Genomic DNA, 14,412 nt, shown 5'->3' with positions numbered 1-14,412 from the left:
CCCGCGGACCAAGGCCTCCCCCTCCGGCTTGCCCCGTCGCCGAGCCCGGCCGCCCAGGACGCTGAGGCCCGGCCCCGAGCGCCCGCCGTCCCCCCTCTCCGCGGCGTCCGGGCCGGGGTCGGGTCGCGTCCCACCGGTCCGCAGGCCCCCTCCCCTCCGCCGCGGCCAGCCCCCGACGCACGTGCCGGGTGACAGGCCCCCCTATAGGTTCCATACCTGCCACCGGAAGTGAGTGAGGAGGGCAGTATAGGCATTTCCTGTGACGCGAGCGCCTGGACTCCATTAGGCAGCAGCTGGGGGAAGAATCAACACACCAGGGAGCAGAGCGGAGCGGACCCGAGGACAGAGGCGGCAGCTGCCTCCGCTGCCGCCCGCCGCCGCCCGCCGCCGCCGCCCGCGCCTGGGCGCAGCCCCAGCGGCGGGCCCCGCACCTCCGCAGCCGCCCCGCGGCGCCCCCCGGCGCGACCCCCCGGGCCGCGCACCCCGAGCTGCCTCCGGGAGGGGGGGGGGAAAGGGCCCGGATCCTCCTTCTCCCCCTCCTCCTCCTCCTCCTCCTCCTGCTGCTGCTGCTCAGCCCGCTCGCCCCCAGCCGCCTCCCTGACCCCCGCCCCGGCGTCCCTCGCCCCGACCCCCGCCCCGGCCCTCGCCTCCCCTCCCCCGCCTCGCCCCACCGGCTTCCCACCACGGCCTCTCTCGGCGAGGAAACTCTGGCCTCCGCTTCCTCCTCCTCCGACTCGGACACCGGCGGAGCCTCCCCGCCCCCGCGGAAGAAACCCCGAGCCTCGGCGGCGGAGGGAGCAGGAGAGCCCGGGGCTTCGGCCGGCAGAGCAGGCCTCTCCCCTCCGTCCTCGTCGTCCTCGTCGTCCTCGTCCTCGTCGTCTTCCTCGTCCTCCTCCTCCTCCTCGGTGGTGGTAGTGGTGGGACTCCCCCCGGCTGCTGCCCCTGCCGCCGCCGTCCCCCACCGAAGTAGCGGCCACAGCCTGGTCAGCGGCAGCATCATGCAGGCCAACGGGGCAGGAGGAGGAGGAGGAGGCGGCGGCGGCGGCGGCGGCGGAGGGGGCGGCGGGGGCCAGGGACAGACCCAGGAACTCGCCTGCCTGTCGGCCCAGAACGGGGAGTCGTCCCCCTCGTCGTCGTCCGCGGGGGACCTGGCCCACGCCAATGGGCTCCTGCCTTCCGCCCCCTCCGCCGCCAGCAACAATAGCAACAGCCTGAGTGTCAATAACGGGGTTCCCGGCGGGGCGGCCGCCGCCGCAGCCTCCGCCACCGTCGCCGCTGCCGCCGCCACCACGGCCGCCTCGTCTGCCTTGGCCACCCCGGACCTGGGCAGCAGCCTCAAGAAGAAGAAGCGGCTTTCGCAGTCAGATGAGGATGTCATTAGGCTAATAGGACAGCACTTGAATGGCTTAGGGCTCAAGTAAGTATCCGTCGTCGGCAGCTGGTGAAGGACGGACGGAGGGACGAGGCCGCGGAGCGGCGTGGGGGGTGGGGAAGGCCACCGGGAGGAGCGAGTCCTCTCTGGGACCGAGAGCCAGAATGACGGGCGAGCACGCAGGGCCCGGAGGCCGCGGCTCGGTGGGACGGCAAAAGAATGACACCCCCCGCCACCACCGCCTGTCCCTTTCTCCCGGCCCCGCACACCTTGGGAGCTTAATTGTCTGTCAATAAAGACAGATGCGGGAGGCTGTCGGTGTCGGCGGTGGGGGAGGGGTGGATTAGAGCCGGTGGAAATAATGAACCTTGGAGGATTTGTTTTTCAAGTGTATCTCAGAGGCATCTTTGTGGGACACCTCCCCACCCCCAACCATGACAGACAACAGCCCAGGCAAACTACCAATCAGGAAAGACAATCACCTACAAGTGTTTATAGGAGCCGAGGGGCTGGGATCATGTGGAAGGAGGTTGTGGAATAAATCTGGTGGGAATAAGGCAGGCAGAGGCCTTGGTGATGTCCCTGAAAGGCCCATATGTATCGAGAGGCGCGGCACCAACTAGTCTGAAATCCCAGTTGGACGCCAGGAATGATTGCCTCTCCACACTGGACATCTGATCCGGTGAATCGTTTGTTTTCCGATACGGCTTAGGTGGCCTCGGGTACCTCACCTTTATAGGATGAAGGTAGACCCGCGACCTTGGCCCCAAACCACCGTTTTTGTATAAACACAAAGAAAAATCGGGCCGGGGTGGGGGGTTGGAAGGTAGAACGAGATGGGTGGGAGTGCCCCGGAATCCATGGGGGAGGTGCCCGAGCCAGAAGGAGAGGAATAGACTTCAAAGCGCAGATTAATATGAGCTCCTGGCCTGGCCAACAGGCGATTTTGGATTTGTGGATTTGTTGGAAAGTGGGGAGAGGGACGGCACCCGGGCACATGACATATTTTGATTTTCTGGCAGATCTTTAGCACTGTTCAGTTGAAAGAGCTGGGTGATTCCGTAGAGACAACTATGTGGAAGGTTCTTAGAAGCCTAATAACTGATAGAAAAAAACATATTTGATCAATTTTTACCACTTCCAATGAACTGTATCCTAGGAGGATTTTATTTTGTTTCCTAAGGAAAGGGATTAGGATGAAAACAGATTTTGTAAATGCTAACAGAACGTCTGACTTCAGAGAAGCAGCAAGCTGACAGCAGCAGGAGGAAATAACTCGTGACTGTTTGGAACCTACACCATAGTAAATTTGCTATTTTTAGTATAGGGAGAAAGGAAATGATTTTTTGTTGCTGGCTTTATTTGAATCTAAGGGATCGACCTATTAGAATTTGTACCTGCATGTAATACCTAGATATGAAGCGCTGCCTGGCACAGGTCATCTTTGTCAGCCGTGTAGAGCGCCTTTTTCTTCTTTCTAGCTTTTAGCTGTAGTACCATGTTTAGCCTGTGGATCCTGTCCAAATCTGCTCAAGTGGTTAAAACACTCTTTTAGGAGTTTTATACCGCTTGAACTCACTCCTGAGGTGTTAAAAAGCAAAAGTAGGAATTAGCCCGTCTTGATTCTGGTTTCCAGGAAGGTTTTTGACATGACTTAGAAATAAAAGTACATGGCCATTGTACATGAGCTTTATTGAAGCAAGTGCATTAGAGCCCACTTTTCCTTCATATGAGCTTTGGGACTGTTTTCGTGGAAGGCTGGAGTTTATTTGGAAGAGTAACACCCTCAAGTCGGTCAGGTCTTTTTTACACTGTATCTCTCCTGCAGCCAGACTGTTGATCTCCTCATGCAAGAGTCAGGATGTCGTTTAGAACATCCTTCTGCTACCAAATTCCGAAATCATGTCATGGAAGGAGACTGGGATAAGGTAAAGTAGGGCGCATAGAACTGTGTGACTGCTGCTAAAATTACATATTTGATGTGCATTTTGTGACATTCCTGTTTTTCTTTTATACCAATTTTTGCAGGCAGAAAATGACCTGAATGAACTAAAGCCTTTAGTGCATTCTCCTCATGCTATTGTGGTAAGAGGCGCACTTGAAATCTCTCAAACGTTGTTGGGAATAATTGTGGTAAATACACTTTCGTTCTTAGTTTCACATTTATGCTTATTTTAGTAGGTTATTGATAACTTCTAGGCTTCTGCCTATTATAATAAAAGATAAGGCCTAAAAAAGTTGCATTGCGTATAATTAAGTTTGTAACTTAGGAAGAGTGTTTATGGTGTTTTAAAAGATGAGTTTAAATTTTTAAAGATCGCTGTTGAAATGTGTCATTTGAACATAGTTTATAAGTTAAGCTTTTTACAGAGGTTATGTTGAAAGATGTTCATGCTTTCAATGCTGGTATGATTTTTATATTTATAGTTACAGATAAATTATACCTTTATGTTACAATACTTACTGAGTGTGCTGGTTAAAGATAAAATGTGTTTGAAAGTGCATACATCCACATAGCCTTAAGCTGATATATACGTGAACTATAATTCCCAAAGATTTTTTTTTTTAAAGATTTATTTTGTTTTTATTACAAAGTCATATATACTGAGAGGAGGAGAGATAGAGAGGAAGTGGAGCTGCCGGGATTAGAACCAGCGGCCATATGGGATCAAGGCGAGGACCTTAGCCACTAGGCCACGCTGCCAAGCCCCTGAAGATTTTTTTAAGAACAAAGTCAAGCCAACTCTGTTGGTGTGTTCACCATTTCCTTCCTATTCTTGAGTTCCAGTTTTGAGAACTAACAGTGTCAAAATCTGTATCCTCTGTATTACCCTGGCAGAGGTTTGTATGGGCTTGCTCATTGGCCTGCCTTCCCTGACAGAACCAGCTCGCTGGTTTCCCCGTTGTGAATCCTTTACACTTGATGGGCTCTGATTCCTCTGGAGCCCTTGTGGAGGAAGAGGCAGGGATCAGTTTTGTGTTGTGTTGTTGGTTAGGAGCCATGAAGAGCTGGTGGCTGCAGGCTTCTAACTTCTAGCTGATTCATTTGTTGTCAGAAGCAGTTTCCTGTCTGTTGGGGGAGGGAATAGGAAGTGAAGTAAGGAAACCAGCTTTTTTGTTAAATATTAATAAATGACTGCTAGATTTCGATTTTTGATTGGATCAAGCAATCTTTTCTGCCCCTCTCTATAGTCTAGGTTTCTTTTTTGAAATCTTACTACAAAATTTTTTAAGATTGTAGGTCTGTTCAATTATATGATCATAGAAAGGAAATAGGCTTAAGATGAATTAAAGGTACAAATGAGTGGACAAATATAAATATAAATATAAATTTATCTAAATTGACAATATAGACTTCTTTCAGTAGATACTTAAGATTACTACTGAGTCAGTTGATTGATAGCAAATCAATTTATGAAAGTTAATTCCAGAGTAAAACTTTAAAAACAAAATAGTTAAGCATGTATGTCCAAAGGGATTATTATTTTTTCTAGCAACAGAAATTTCCCCACTTAGGAGTTTAAAAAAAGAAAAACAACTTTAATTAGCTTTTCGTAAATTTTAGCTCTGACTGAATAAGCTTTTTAAAATAAAGACAATTAAATGGCCAAAATAAGAATTGGGTTTCCTTCCCACTGTGCAAGTTGGTTCTGCTTCCATGGGCACAGTGAAGAATGTGCCTGTGGATGGCTTGAATCTAGTGGGTGTGATTTCTTCAAGGTTGCTTGTCATAAGTTTGGTCCAAATGATTCTAGTAGTGAGGAGTTTGGTAGGCTCACTTAACTGGGCTTTTTTTTTTTTTTTTTTTTGGTAGTTTGAGACTTCTGAATTAGATTGAGATTATAAATATCTTGTTAGAAACCTTCATAATTTATAAAGAACACATAAATTGAAGAAAGATGGTAAGGTGAAATCCTTTCTTTTTACATTCTCAGTTTGTAGAACATTCTAGCATCTAATAAAAGATGAAGATTAAATCTCTGGCTGAGCCTCACACCCTCAAATTGTTTAGGTATTTATACAAAGAAAAGCATTCCAGATTTTATCTGAAAACACTCATGAATCAATTGCTGCTGTAAGATTCAATTCAGCGCTGCTCTGAGCCCTTCCCATTGTGTTTATATCTACTCCTCTCCCCACTGCATCTCCAGCAGAAGATAATCTATAAGCTAAAATCGTTAACAATACCATAGAAGACAAGTATTTGGGATTTTTAAAGCTTGATTATTGTAATTGTATGCCCAAACAGATTTCATGACTTAGTCTAGACTAAAATTGTATTTTATTTTTTAAATCTGAATGTTATATTGATCCAGTCTATTCTTGCTGTCCCTCTGATTAAAATGGTTTCCAGTCACATGACACAATCATAGAAGTTGCTCTGGATTTTCTGGAAGCCAAGCTCATGAACTAAAACTTTTTTTAGTTTGGGTCTATGTTCTGCAATTTGTGTGGATATCAAATCAATAACAAAACTTTTCTAAATCTTTTTTTTTTAATCTATTTTATTGTATTGTTGTTGACAATCTTTACATAGTTAATTACAGTTAAAGGAAAAAGAAGGAAAAAAAACTTTTCTAAATCTTAAAAATACCTGTTTTTTTCTATTTTTTTAACATAGTTGAAACATGCTTAGCAAACAAGTTCAGATACTGCATTAATATACAAAAATGTTTTGAAATCAAGTAGGCAGTAGTGTTGAACCATGGTTTAAGTATGATTTGTTTCCCCTTTCCTCTGAGTCATTTAATCGCTTCAACTTGGTTTTAACCTTATTTGAGTTAGAACCATGGCTAAGTTAACTAAGAGGCTGTCCTCAATAACCAAACGTTCTGTGTATCCCACCTTGTGAAGTTTTTCCAACACTGAGTTCATTCTAAAAAAAGGAAGGAGGAAAGGGTCAGGCAATCCAAATGTTGCATAAGGAGCACAGCAGAATTTAGTGTGGAGCCATTGCTCAGACTACCCTAGGGACTTAGCAATTTTAAGATATATTAGATATTAAAAAGGGGATAAGGGCCCAGAGATGTTGAAAAATCGTTAGAGATTAGAAATGGCCTGTTGGAGGTCTAATTGGGAATTGAGGAAAGTTATAGCAGGGAGTTTATTTCCTCACCTTTTTTTCCCCTTGGAGAGAAATTCATGGGTGTTTTTGTCTTGTTGTTATGATCATGAGTAGTATTCAGTTCCCTCCTTAGCAAACTTCAATTTTGTCTAACTTTTAAAAGTTCGTAAATAATAAACATCCTTTGTGAATTAAAACATGTTTATTTTCTTGATTATAATCTAGCTTTTGCTTTAAAGTGGTGGGGCGGAGCAGGGGAGTAAGGTAGAGTTTTACTCGCCTTCTGCTTCCTGTGTCAGATGCTTGAGTTGGACTGAATCTTAGGAGAAGAAACATTTCTTTCTCAACCCCAAATCTAGCTTTGCTTGGCCAGCAGCATATTATTTGTAATGCACAATACCAAGATTTGCTGTTTAAAGATGTTCTTTGTTTTGATCTGGATAAAATATTCTTAAACTACTTTTACAGCATTCCTTTTATATACAGAAATGTGTGTTTACGTTAGTTTAGTTTGCCTATTCTCTCCTGCCTGTCTGTGCCCCATGGAAAGAAGGCTTGCTCTGATTTTTTTTAATCGGAAAGGCTGATTTACAGAGTAAAGGAGAGACACATCTTTCATTTGCTGGTTCACTCCCCAAATGGCTTCAGTGGCTAAGGCTGAGCCCATCTAAAGTCAGGAGCCTCCTCCCTGTCTCCTGTTCAGGTACAGGGTCCAAAGACTATCTTCTGCTTTCCCAGGCCATAAACAGGAAGCTGGATGGGAAATGGAGCAGCCAGGATGCAAACCAACACGTATATGGGGTGTCTGCACTTGTAAGCTGAGGGTTAGCCAGCTGAGCCATTATGCTAGCCCCTTCCCTGAATTTTTAAAAAACTTTGCAAATTCCCACTTACTGAGAAAATTGAGTGAGCAAATTAAATCCTGATCGGCCAGTTCCATGTGGTATGAAATGATGAAGTACCATTAAAAAAGTTTTTAAACTTTTTATTTTATTTTTACAAACACTTCAGAAAAAAGCTAAATATGAAAAGTATTTCACAACTAACTGTAAAACTGATTTTTTATTTTGGGGAAGAGACCTAGTAAGTAGTATTTAGTTAAATGCATCAGTGGTCCGACTGTTGAAAGTAACAAATTATGAAGTTTTCTGAAGACCTGTAAATTTAACCTTGGAATGTTATACCTTTGAAAAGAGCAAGTCAGCCAGCACTGAACTTGTCGACTGTAGTTACAAGACACTGTTTGTATACCAACAGACTCATTGGCTGGGTAAAGCTTCTTAGTTTTGATCAGCCAGTCTCACACTCCACTTGCATACTGTGGCTCTAGTCTACTTCATTTACATGATTTTTTTTTTAAAGATTTATTTTATTTTTATTACAAAGTCAGATACCCTGAGAGGAGGATAGATAGAGAGGAAGTGGAGCTGCCGGGATTAGAACCAGTGGCCATATGGGATCAAGGCGAGGACTTTAACCACCAGGCCACGCTGCCGAGCCCACATGATGACTTTTAAGTAATTTCCCCAGTAACTAGTTTTTCCTCCCATCTTCTCAAAATTTGTTACATAAAACCCCCTCAGTGTCCCAGTATAGACATCAAACCTTTTGGAATTTCATTTAGAATACTTGGAATAGTTCTAAATTCTAGGAATATTTTAAGAACAAAATTCAGTTTTCCATGTTTGTTTTGATCACTGATCTTGTCTGATTTGAGATTACTTATTCAAAAGCAATGTTTTATTAAGATTTAGAATTGCGCAAAATCACATTTACTCTAACTCTATTAAGCCGAAATATTTTGAGTCGTCTTGAAGCTTTATAAAATTATTTTCAAAGGACATAGTGGAATGGTTTCTACTGTTCTGTTTAGGCACAAACATTTTCTGAAACTTCCATCAACTTTTTTCCCCTGACTGCTGCTTTCTGTCATGTCAGAGGATGAAGTTTCTGCTGCTGCAGCAGAAGTACCTGGAATACCTGGAGGATGGCAAGGTCCTGGAGGCACTTCAAGTTCTACGCTGTGAATTGACGCCACTGAAATATAATACAGAGCGCATTCATGTTCTCAGTGGGTAAGGAGGCTGAGTTCTTAGACATCAGGACAATGAGAGAGCTGTTATTTCCATGCAGTTCACCATAAAGTTGCAGCTCTTGAATATTTTTCCAAGATATAAATATCTTATTAATGCCAGGGATTTATATAAACTCTGTCTGGGTCTATTTTCATGTGTTTCAACTTTGTTCAAAAAAGCTGTTCCTGTTAAGATTTACTGAATCAGTGGAAGGGGGAAGAAGTATGTATTGCCTGTGATTTGCTATTTCCAAATTGTAAGATCCTGTGGTATGGATAATAATACAATAATCAGTCAAGTTTCCAGTGTGGATTCGGTTTTTTAACGGCTACTCACCATGTACTTAAACTCAGGTCCATACTAAGCCTTAAAGTTTTTGAAGATACTTCATATTTCCAAATTTCACATTTTTTGCATCAAAATCAATTTATCTTTTAATTCTGCACATTTTTAAGTGTCCTCAATACTCTTTCTAGCTAATATTCTGTATCATACCATGCAGTAAAATCCATATGTTAATGGATTTTTTTAAAAAAAGATTTATTTACTTTGATTGGAAAGGCAGATTTATGGAGAGAAGATACAGATCTTTCATTGGCTGATTGACGCCCCAAGTGGCCCTTTTTTTTCTTCTTTTTTTTTTTTTTTAATTTATTTGTTTGAAAGAGAGGGAGAGAGACAGATTCCCATGTGCTAGCTCATTCTCCTAGTGGATGCAATGGCAGGGGCTAGGCCAGACTGAATCTCAGAGCTGGAAACTATGTCTCTCTCCCAAGTGACAGAGCCCATGTGGGATGCCAGTTAGCCTGTCACACCACGACACCCTATTAATGGTTCTTAAGCTCATCTCAGATCTGAACTCCTGGTATATATATCTGGTAACCTGTTTGACAGTCTCCATTTGAATATCTGATAAGTGACTCAGAGTTCTGTGTTCTAAATAAAAGTCTTTAATTTTTCTGCATCTCTGCAGTTGCTATGCTATGCAGCCATAAAGCATCTCAGGATATATATATATATTTAATATATATATATTTTTTGTTATATTTTGGACAATTTTTACATAGTTAATTAGGGTTAAAAAGGTTCAAGGGCTATAGGAAAGTGGGTAAGACTATCATTTCCATATTGTTTCCTTCATGTTTAAAGGGGGGTATTAAGGGAGAAGACCCACCCAATTTCCTACCCTCCCCAGATCCCGGATGTAGGGCATGCTCCGAGGTTTTTGCTCAAGTGGTTTTGATGGTTCACCAGTTATGAATCGCTGCCAATCTTGCCACTCCAAGCACGATGAGGTCTTTGAAGAATCCACTGATTGACATAGTCCATCATAGAGTCTCCGTTTGCCCCGTATTTCACTGCCAACATATAGCTGAGATGGTTGATTGACCTGTTCTGTCTTATGTCTTTTCTTGGTTAGGGTTCTGAGTCCAGCAGTTCGATTGGGGAGATCTCCAAAGAAACTTTGTGTGAGGTGTTCTCAGACCAAATTCTTGTATGTACTAGCAAGTACAGGACCCGGCACAGTCCATTGCCCTGATCAGCTGGTGGTTGCAGTTGCTGGGTTGGTTCTGTTTTCAGCCCCGACTTCCACTGGAACCAATGGGTGTTGCAGTCCAGCCTGGTTCTGCCCAGCACATACTCGGCCCTCGCATAAACCAGTGGGAGCAGCAGCCTAGTTGGAGCGACCCACAATAACCCCCACCAGGCCCGCCCCCTACCCTGGTTTGCCAGTATGTGTAGCAGTGGTCCAGTCTGTCCCACACCCCATTCGGCTCTCATACATGTCAGTGGGTATTAAAGCTTTGTTCCATCTATCCAGCTCCACTATGCAGCCCACACAGATGCTGTTGGGTATCTGTCTAGCCACCCCAGCCCCTGTCCTAGTTTTTGTGCCCTCCCGAGGAAGTGGTAACCCAAGAGGGAGGAGCCCACTATTTCCCTCCCAGGCCTCTCCCACTCCCAGATTATATACTTTCCAGGTAGTTCTGTGGTTTGACTTGGCAGAATTAGACCCCAGTGCCAGCTTCTGCCAGCTGAAAGCATCTCAGGATATTATGGTCATATCTTGCCAAGGTGTATTATCTCTGCCCTTATTCCCTGACAGTTATTTTACAAATAAAACTATAAGTTGTTTACTTCCTTGCTTAAAAACTTGCGCCGGCTTTCTGGCACACTAATAGTCTCTTCTCGATCTTGTGGGATGCCTGATTGTTTCCTACTCTCTTTGCCTTCTTTGATTATTACTCTCTAGTGAAATTAATATGCTTTCTGATCCTTAATTTGCCAGTCTTGAAGGCATTTGCAGTGCCCATCCCCTCCATCCTAAATGTGGTTCTCCCAGTTTTTGCAGGTGTATTGTATTTGTTTACTTGATACTTATCTTTAAAATGTTTGTGTATTGGAAAGGTTAATGGTGAAGAGCAGCGTCTGCAGTTAGGATGCAGCGTTTCCATGCTGCTGCTTTGCCGCTTCTCGGCCAGTTACATGAGGTTTCTTTTACGGAGTTTGCTCAAAAGTTGAACAATCAAAAAAAGTGAATAGTAATATTAGAATGTGTTCTATAAATAGGTTAACCTATAATAAAAGGAAGCATCAAACACCCTGTCAACATGGAATTTAAGTTTATTCTAATGCAAAAACTTGGAAGCCATGCATGGAGTTTTCGTAGTATGCATTTTTTGTAACCTTTTTGAAGTCTTCTCATTTCATATTTAGCTATTACTGTTAAACACAGAGTTTTTGTAATTCTTTCCAAGTGCATCTTATATTAATGAACTAAATCCACTGTAGAAATTTCTTGAACTAAGTAAGAGCTGGATAGCTGAAATGCTAGTTATAGTCAGTGTTTGTAACTATTTATTCCAAAGGAAAGAGTCTGATGATTGTTGCTTTCTCTGTTGTACTTTTAGGTATTTGATGTGTAGCCATGCAGAAGACCTACGTGCAAAAGCAGAATGGGAAGGCAAAGGGACGGCTTCCCGATCCAAACTGTTGGACAAACTTCAGAGTAGGATTCTTAATTCTTTGTTTTCTCTTAGGTTAGAAATAGATATGAGATATCAATTGGGAGGCTTTGTTTCTAGGCAGTTTTACTAAATGGTTGTAGGAGAGGAGGGGGAGTCTGTAAAGGAACACTGAAGCCAAAGATTTCCAAACTCTGCCTTGGAGGCTAAAGAGCTAACAGCTGGAGTCTGTTGAGGAGGCATTGAACCCAGAACAGTTTTCCTTCTATTTGTGTAATGTAGTGATGCTCCTCTGAAGATATTAGCTCTCAGAACTGTTGATGGAAAAAAAATATGTAAACCACAGCCTTAAGCCATAGATGGTTCAGAAATTATTTCAGTAGTTAAGATACAAGTTTCTTTAGGTAAATTTTTATTCTCCCCCAAATTTATAACCTCCGAATTGTAGTGGTGGGCTCCACTTTCATCAGATCTTTACTTATTAAAGACCTTCTTTGCTCTCGTGTATGTTACTAATGTCCATGCCACGCCACATTCAAGAAACAGCATGTGCCATTCCATCGTTAAGATGGTGGTTAGTAGATGGCCAAGCAGCAGGATTGGACACAGGGTCAGTAGCCCAAAGGAACACGAGTTTTTGTTGCATGTGCTTAAAAATGCAGAGTAGTGCGAGCTGAAGGATGTGGATGTCAACTGTCTGACCAGTGAACAAAGTACCGAGAGGTGCTATCATCCTTGCAGAGCTCCTGGCTAGGTTAATACATGAGCTCCCTGCCACAGTGCGATGACCCTCACCGAACAGGAGCACATTGTTCCTAAGTCAGAAGAGGAGGTGGCGCAGAAGAAAAGATATTTCAGAAGAAGCTAAGGAATCAAAGAATTTAATGACTTAGAAAAAATTCAGCATAAAATCAGGTTAAAAGGAAAAAATATGTTCTGAAGTGTTATGCATGTTGGCGTAGTAGTGCAGCGCTAAGAATCAACGAATCTTACAGTTGGTTGATGCATATATCAAAACATTGGTTTTTCCCCGAATTTCCATAGTGTTCTTGGCATTAGAAATGGTTTAATGAGAAATGGAAACTTGTTCTAACATTTGACTTGATGCTTGTTTTTTATTTGATTTTTCTTAAGTATTTATTCATGTATTTGAGTGAAAAAATGATAGAGACAGACCTTCCATCTACTAATTCATTTCCCAAATGCCTGCAACAGGCGGAGCTGGGAACACAGAATTCCATCTGAGCCTCCCACTTGGGTGGTAGGGTCCTAAGTATAGGGACTGTCACCTGCCTTCCCAAGCATATTATCAGGGAACTAAATCAGAAGTGGAACAACTGGGCTCAACCTAGCACTTAGATAAGGGGTACCATATCCCAAGTGGTACCATGCCTCCCCCGCTCCACAGATATACACAGAGGAGGAGAGACAGAGAGGAAGATCTTCTGTCTGATGATTCACTCCCCAAGTGAGCCGCAACAGGCCGATGCGCGCCGATCCGATGCCGGGAACCTGGAACCTCTTCCGGGTCTCCCACGCGGGTTCAGTGTCCCAATGCATTGGGCCGTCCTCCACTGCTTTACCAGGTCACAAGCAGGGAGCTGGATGAGAAGTGGAGCTGCCGGGATTAGAAGCGGCAGCCATATGGGATCCCTGGGCGTTCAAGACAGGACTTTAGCTGCTAGGCCATGCTGCCGGGCCCCACATTGCCCTTTTTTGAGTAAGGGTTTTTTTCTTCTTTTTTTTAATGCACTTTTTTAAAATTTATTTTTATTGGAAAGGCAGATATACAGAGAGGAGGAGACAGAGAGGAAGATCCTCTGTCCAGTGGTTCACTCCACAAGTGACCGCAACAGCCGGTGCTATGCTGATCCAAAGCCAGGAGCCAGGAGCTCTTTTGGGTCTCCCACACAGGTGCAGGGTCCCAAGGCTTTGGGCCGTACTTGACTGCTTTCCCAGGCCACAAGCAGGGAGATGGATGGGAAGCTGGGCCGCAGAGACTAGAAGTAGCAGTGATATGGAATCCCGGCACATGCAAGGCGAGGACTTTAACCACTATGCCATCACGCCGGGAACTCCCCCCCCCCCTTTTTTTTCTTTTAAGATTTATTTATTTTTATTTGAAAGGCAGGATTAGAGAGGAGAAACAGAGAGGTCATCCATCTGCTGGTTCACTCCCCAAATGGCGATAATGGCCAGAACCGAGTCGCCCAGAGCCAGGAGCCTTTTCTGGGTCTCATGTGAGTGTGGGACCCAAGTGCTCAGACCAACCTCTACTGATTTCCCAGGCACATTTGCATGGAGCTGATTTGCAAATGGAGCAGTTGACGCTTGAACCATTGGCTTGTGGAATATTGTCCCCACCTCCACCAGAGACTTAGTGTGCTATGCCATAGCATTGACCCCTTGAAGATTTGTTTATTTGAAAGACAGACATGCAGAGGAAGAGACCATTCACTGATTCACATCTCAGATGGCCACAGTAGCCAGGATTGGGACAAACCAAAGTCAGGAGCTTCATCTGAGTTTCACACATGGGTATCAAGGGTCCAGATGCGTGAGCCATCTTTGCTGCTTTCCCAGGCACGTTAGCAGGGACTCAGATTGGAAGTAGAGCCGCTAGACTTAAACCTGTACCAATATGGGTTGCTGGTGTTAAGCAGTGGGTTTACCCACAAAGCCACAGTGCCAGTGCTAGAGACTTTTTTTGTATCTGATCTCTCTCTGCTATATGATTATCATTTGATTTTTTTCATCATCATCATCATTTTTTTTTCTTTTTGGTTGGGAATTTGCTTTTTTGTTGTGTTTTCATTGTATCCCAACCTCAAGGCAGTGTCACTCTAGCTACTGAAAAATATTCATAAAGCTTATGTATCACATTACCCAGAACTTCTCTATTGAAGAGGCACAGTGTTATTGGGCTGGAGGCAA

The 14,412-nt window shown here is 44.1% G+C and overlaps 1 protein-coding gene and 1 long non-coding RNA gene across 5 annotated transcripts in view; one reads left to right on the top strand and one right to left on the bottom strand.

The window, feature by feature from the left end:
• The window catches only part of LOC131481244 (uncharacterized), a 64,915-nt gene extending 64,517 nt beyond the window's left edge, over positions 1 to 398 (bottom strand). For both annotated transcript variants that reach the window (XR_009246177.1, XR_009246176.1), the window contains exon 1: positions 217 to 398. This is a non-coding gene — a long non-coding RNA (uncharacterized LOC131481244). The remainder of the gene's footprint in view (positions 1 to 216) is intronic.
• WDR26 (WD repeat domain 26) overlaps positions 295 to 14,412 on the top strand; it is a 43,068-nt gene continuing 28,950 nt past the window's right edge. Inside the window, exons 1-5 of one of the 3 annotated variants that reach the window (XM_004578607.4) lie at positions 295 to 1,417; positions 3,201 to 3,300; positions 3,401 to 3,457; positions 8,376 to 8,512; positions 11,425 to 11,522. In XM_004578607.4, coding sequence (XP_004578664.2) covers positions 999 to 1,417; positions 3,201 to 3,300; positions 3,401 to 3,457; positions 8,376 to 8,512; positions 11,425 to 11,522 — 811 coding nt within the window. In that variant the 5' untranslated portion in view covers positions 295 to 998. Of the gene's footprint in view, positions 1,418 to 3,200; positions 3,301 to 3,400; positions 3,506 to 8,310; positions 8,513 to 11,424; positions 11,523 to 14,412 lie in introns of those variants that run through there. The other 2 variants (XM_004578608.4, XM_058669226.1) reach the window with 2 other exon arrangements.

Source organism: Ochotona princeps, chromosome 10 (genome assembly GCF_030435755.1).
Source record: "Ochotona princeps isolate mOchPri1 chromosome 10, mOchPri1.hap1, whole genome shotgun sequence".
In the NCBI taxonomy this organism is placed as follows: Eukaryota; Metazoa; Chordata; class Mammalia; order Lagomorpha; family Ochotonidae; genus Ochotona; species Ochotona princeps.
Note: the sequence above shows the minus strand (reverse complement) of the source record. Positions and strands in the feature narration are given on the sequence as shown.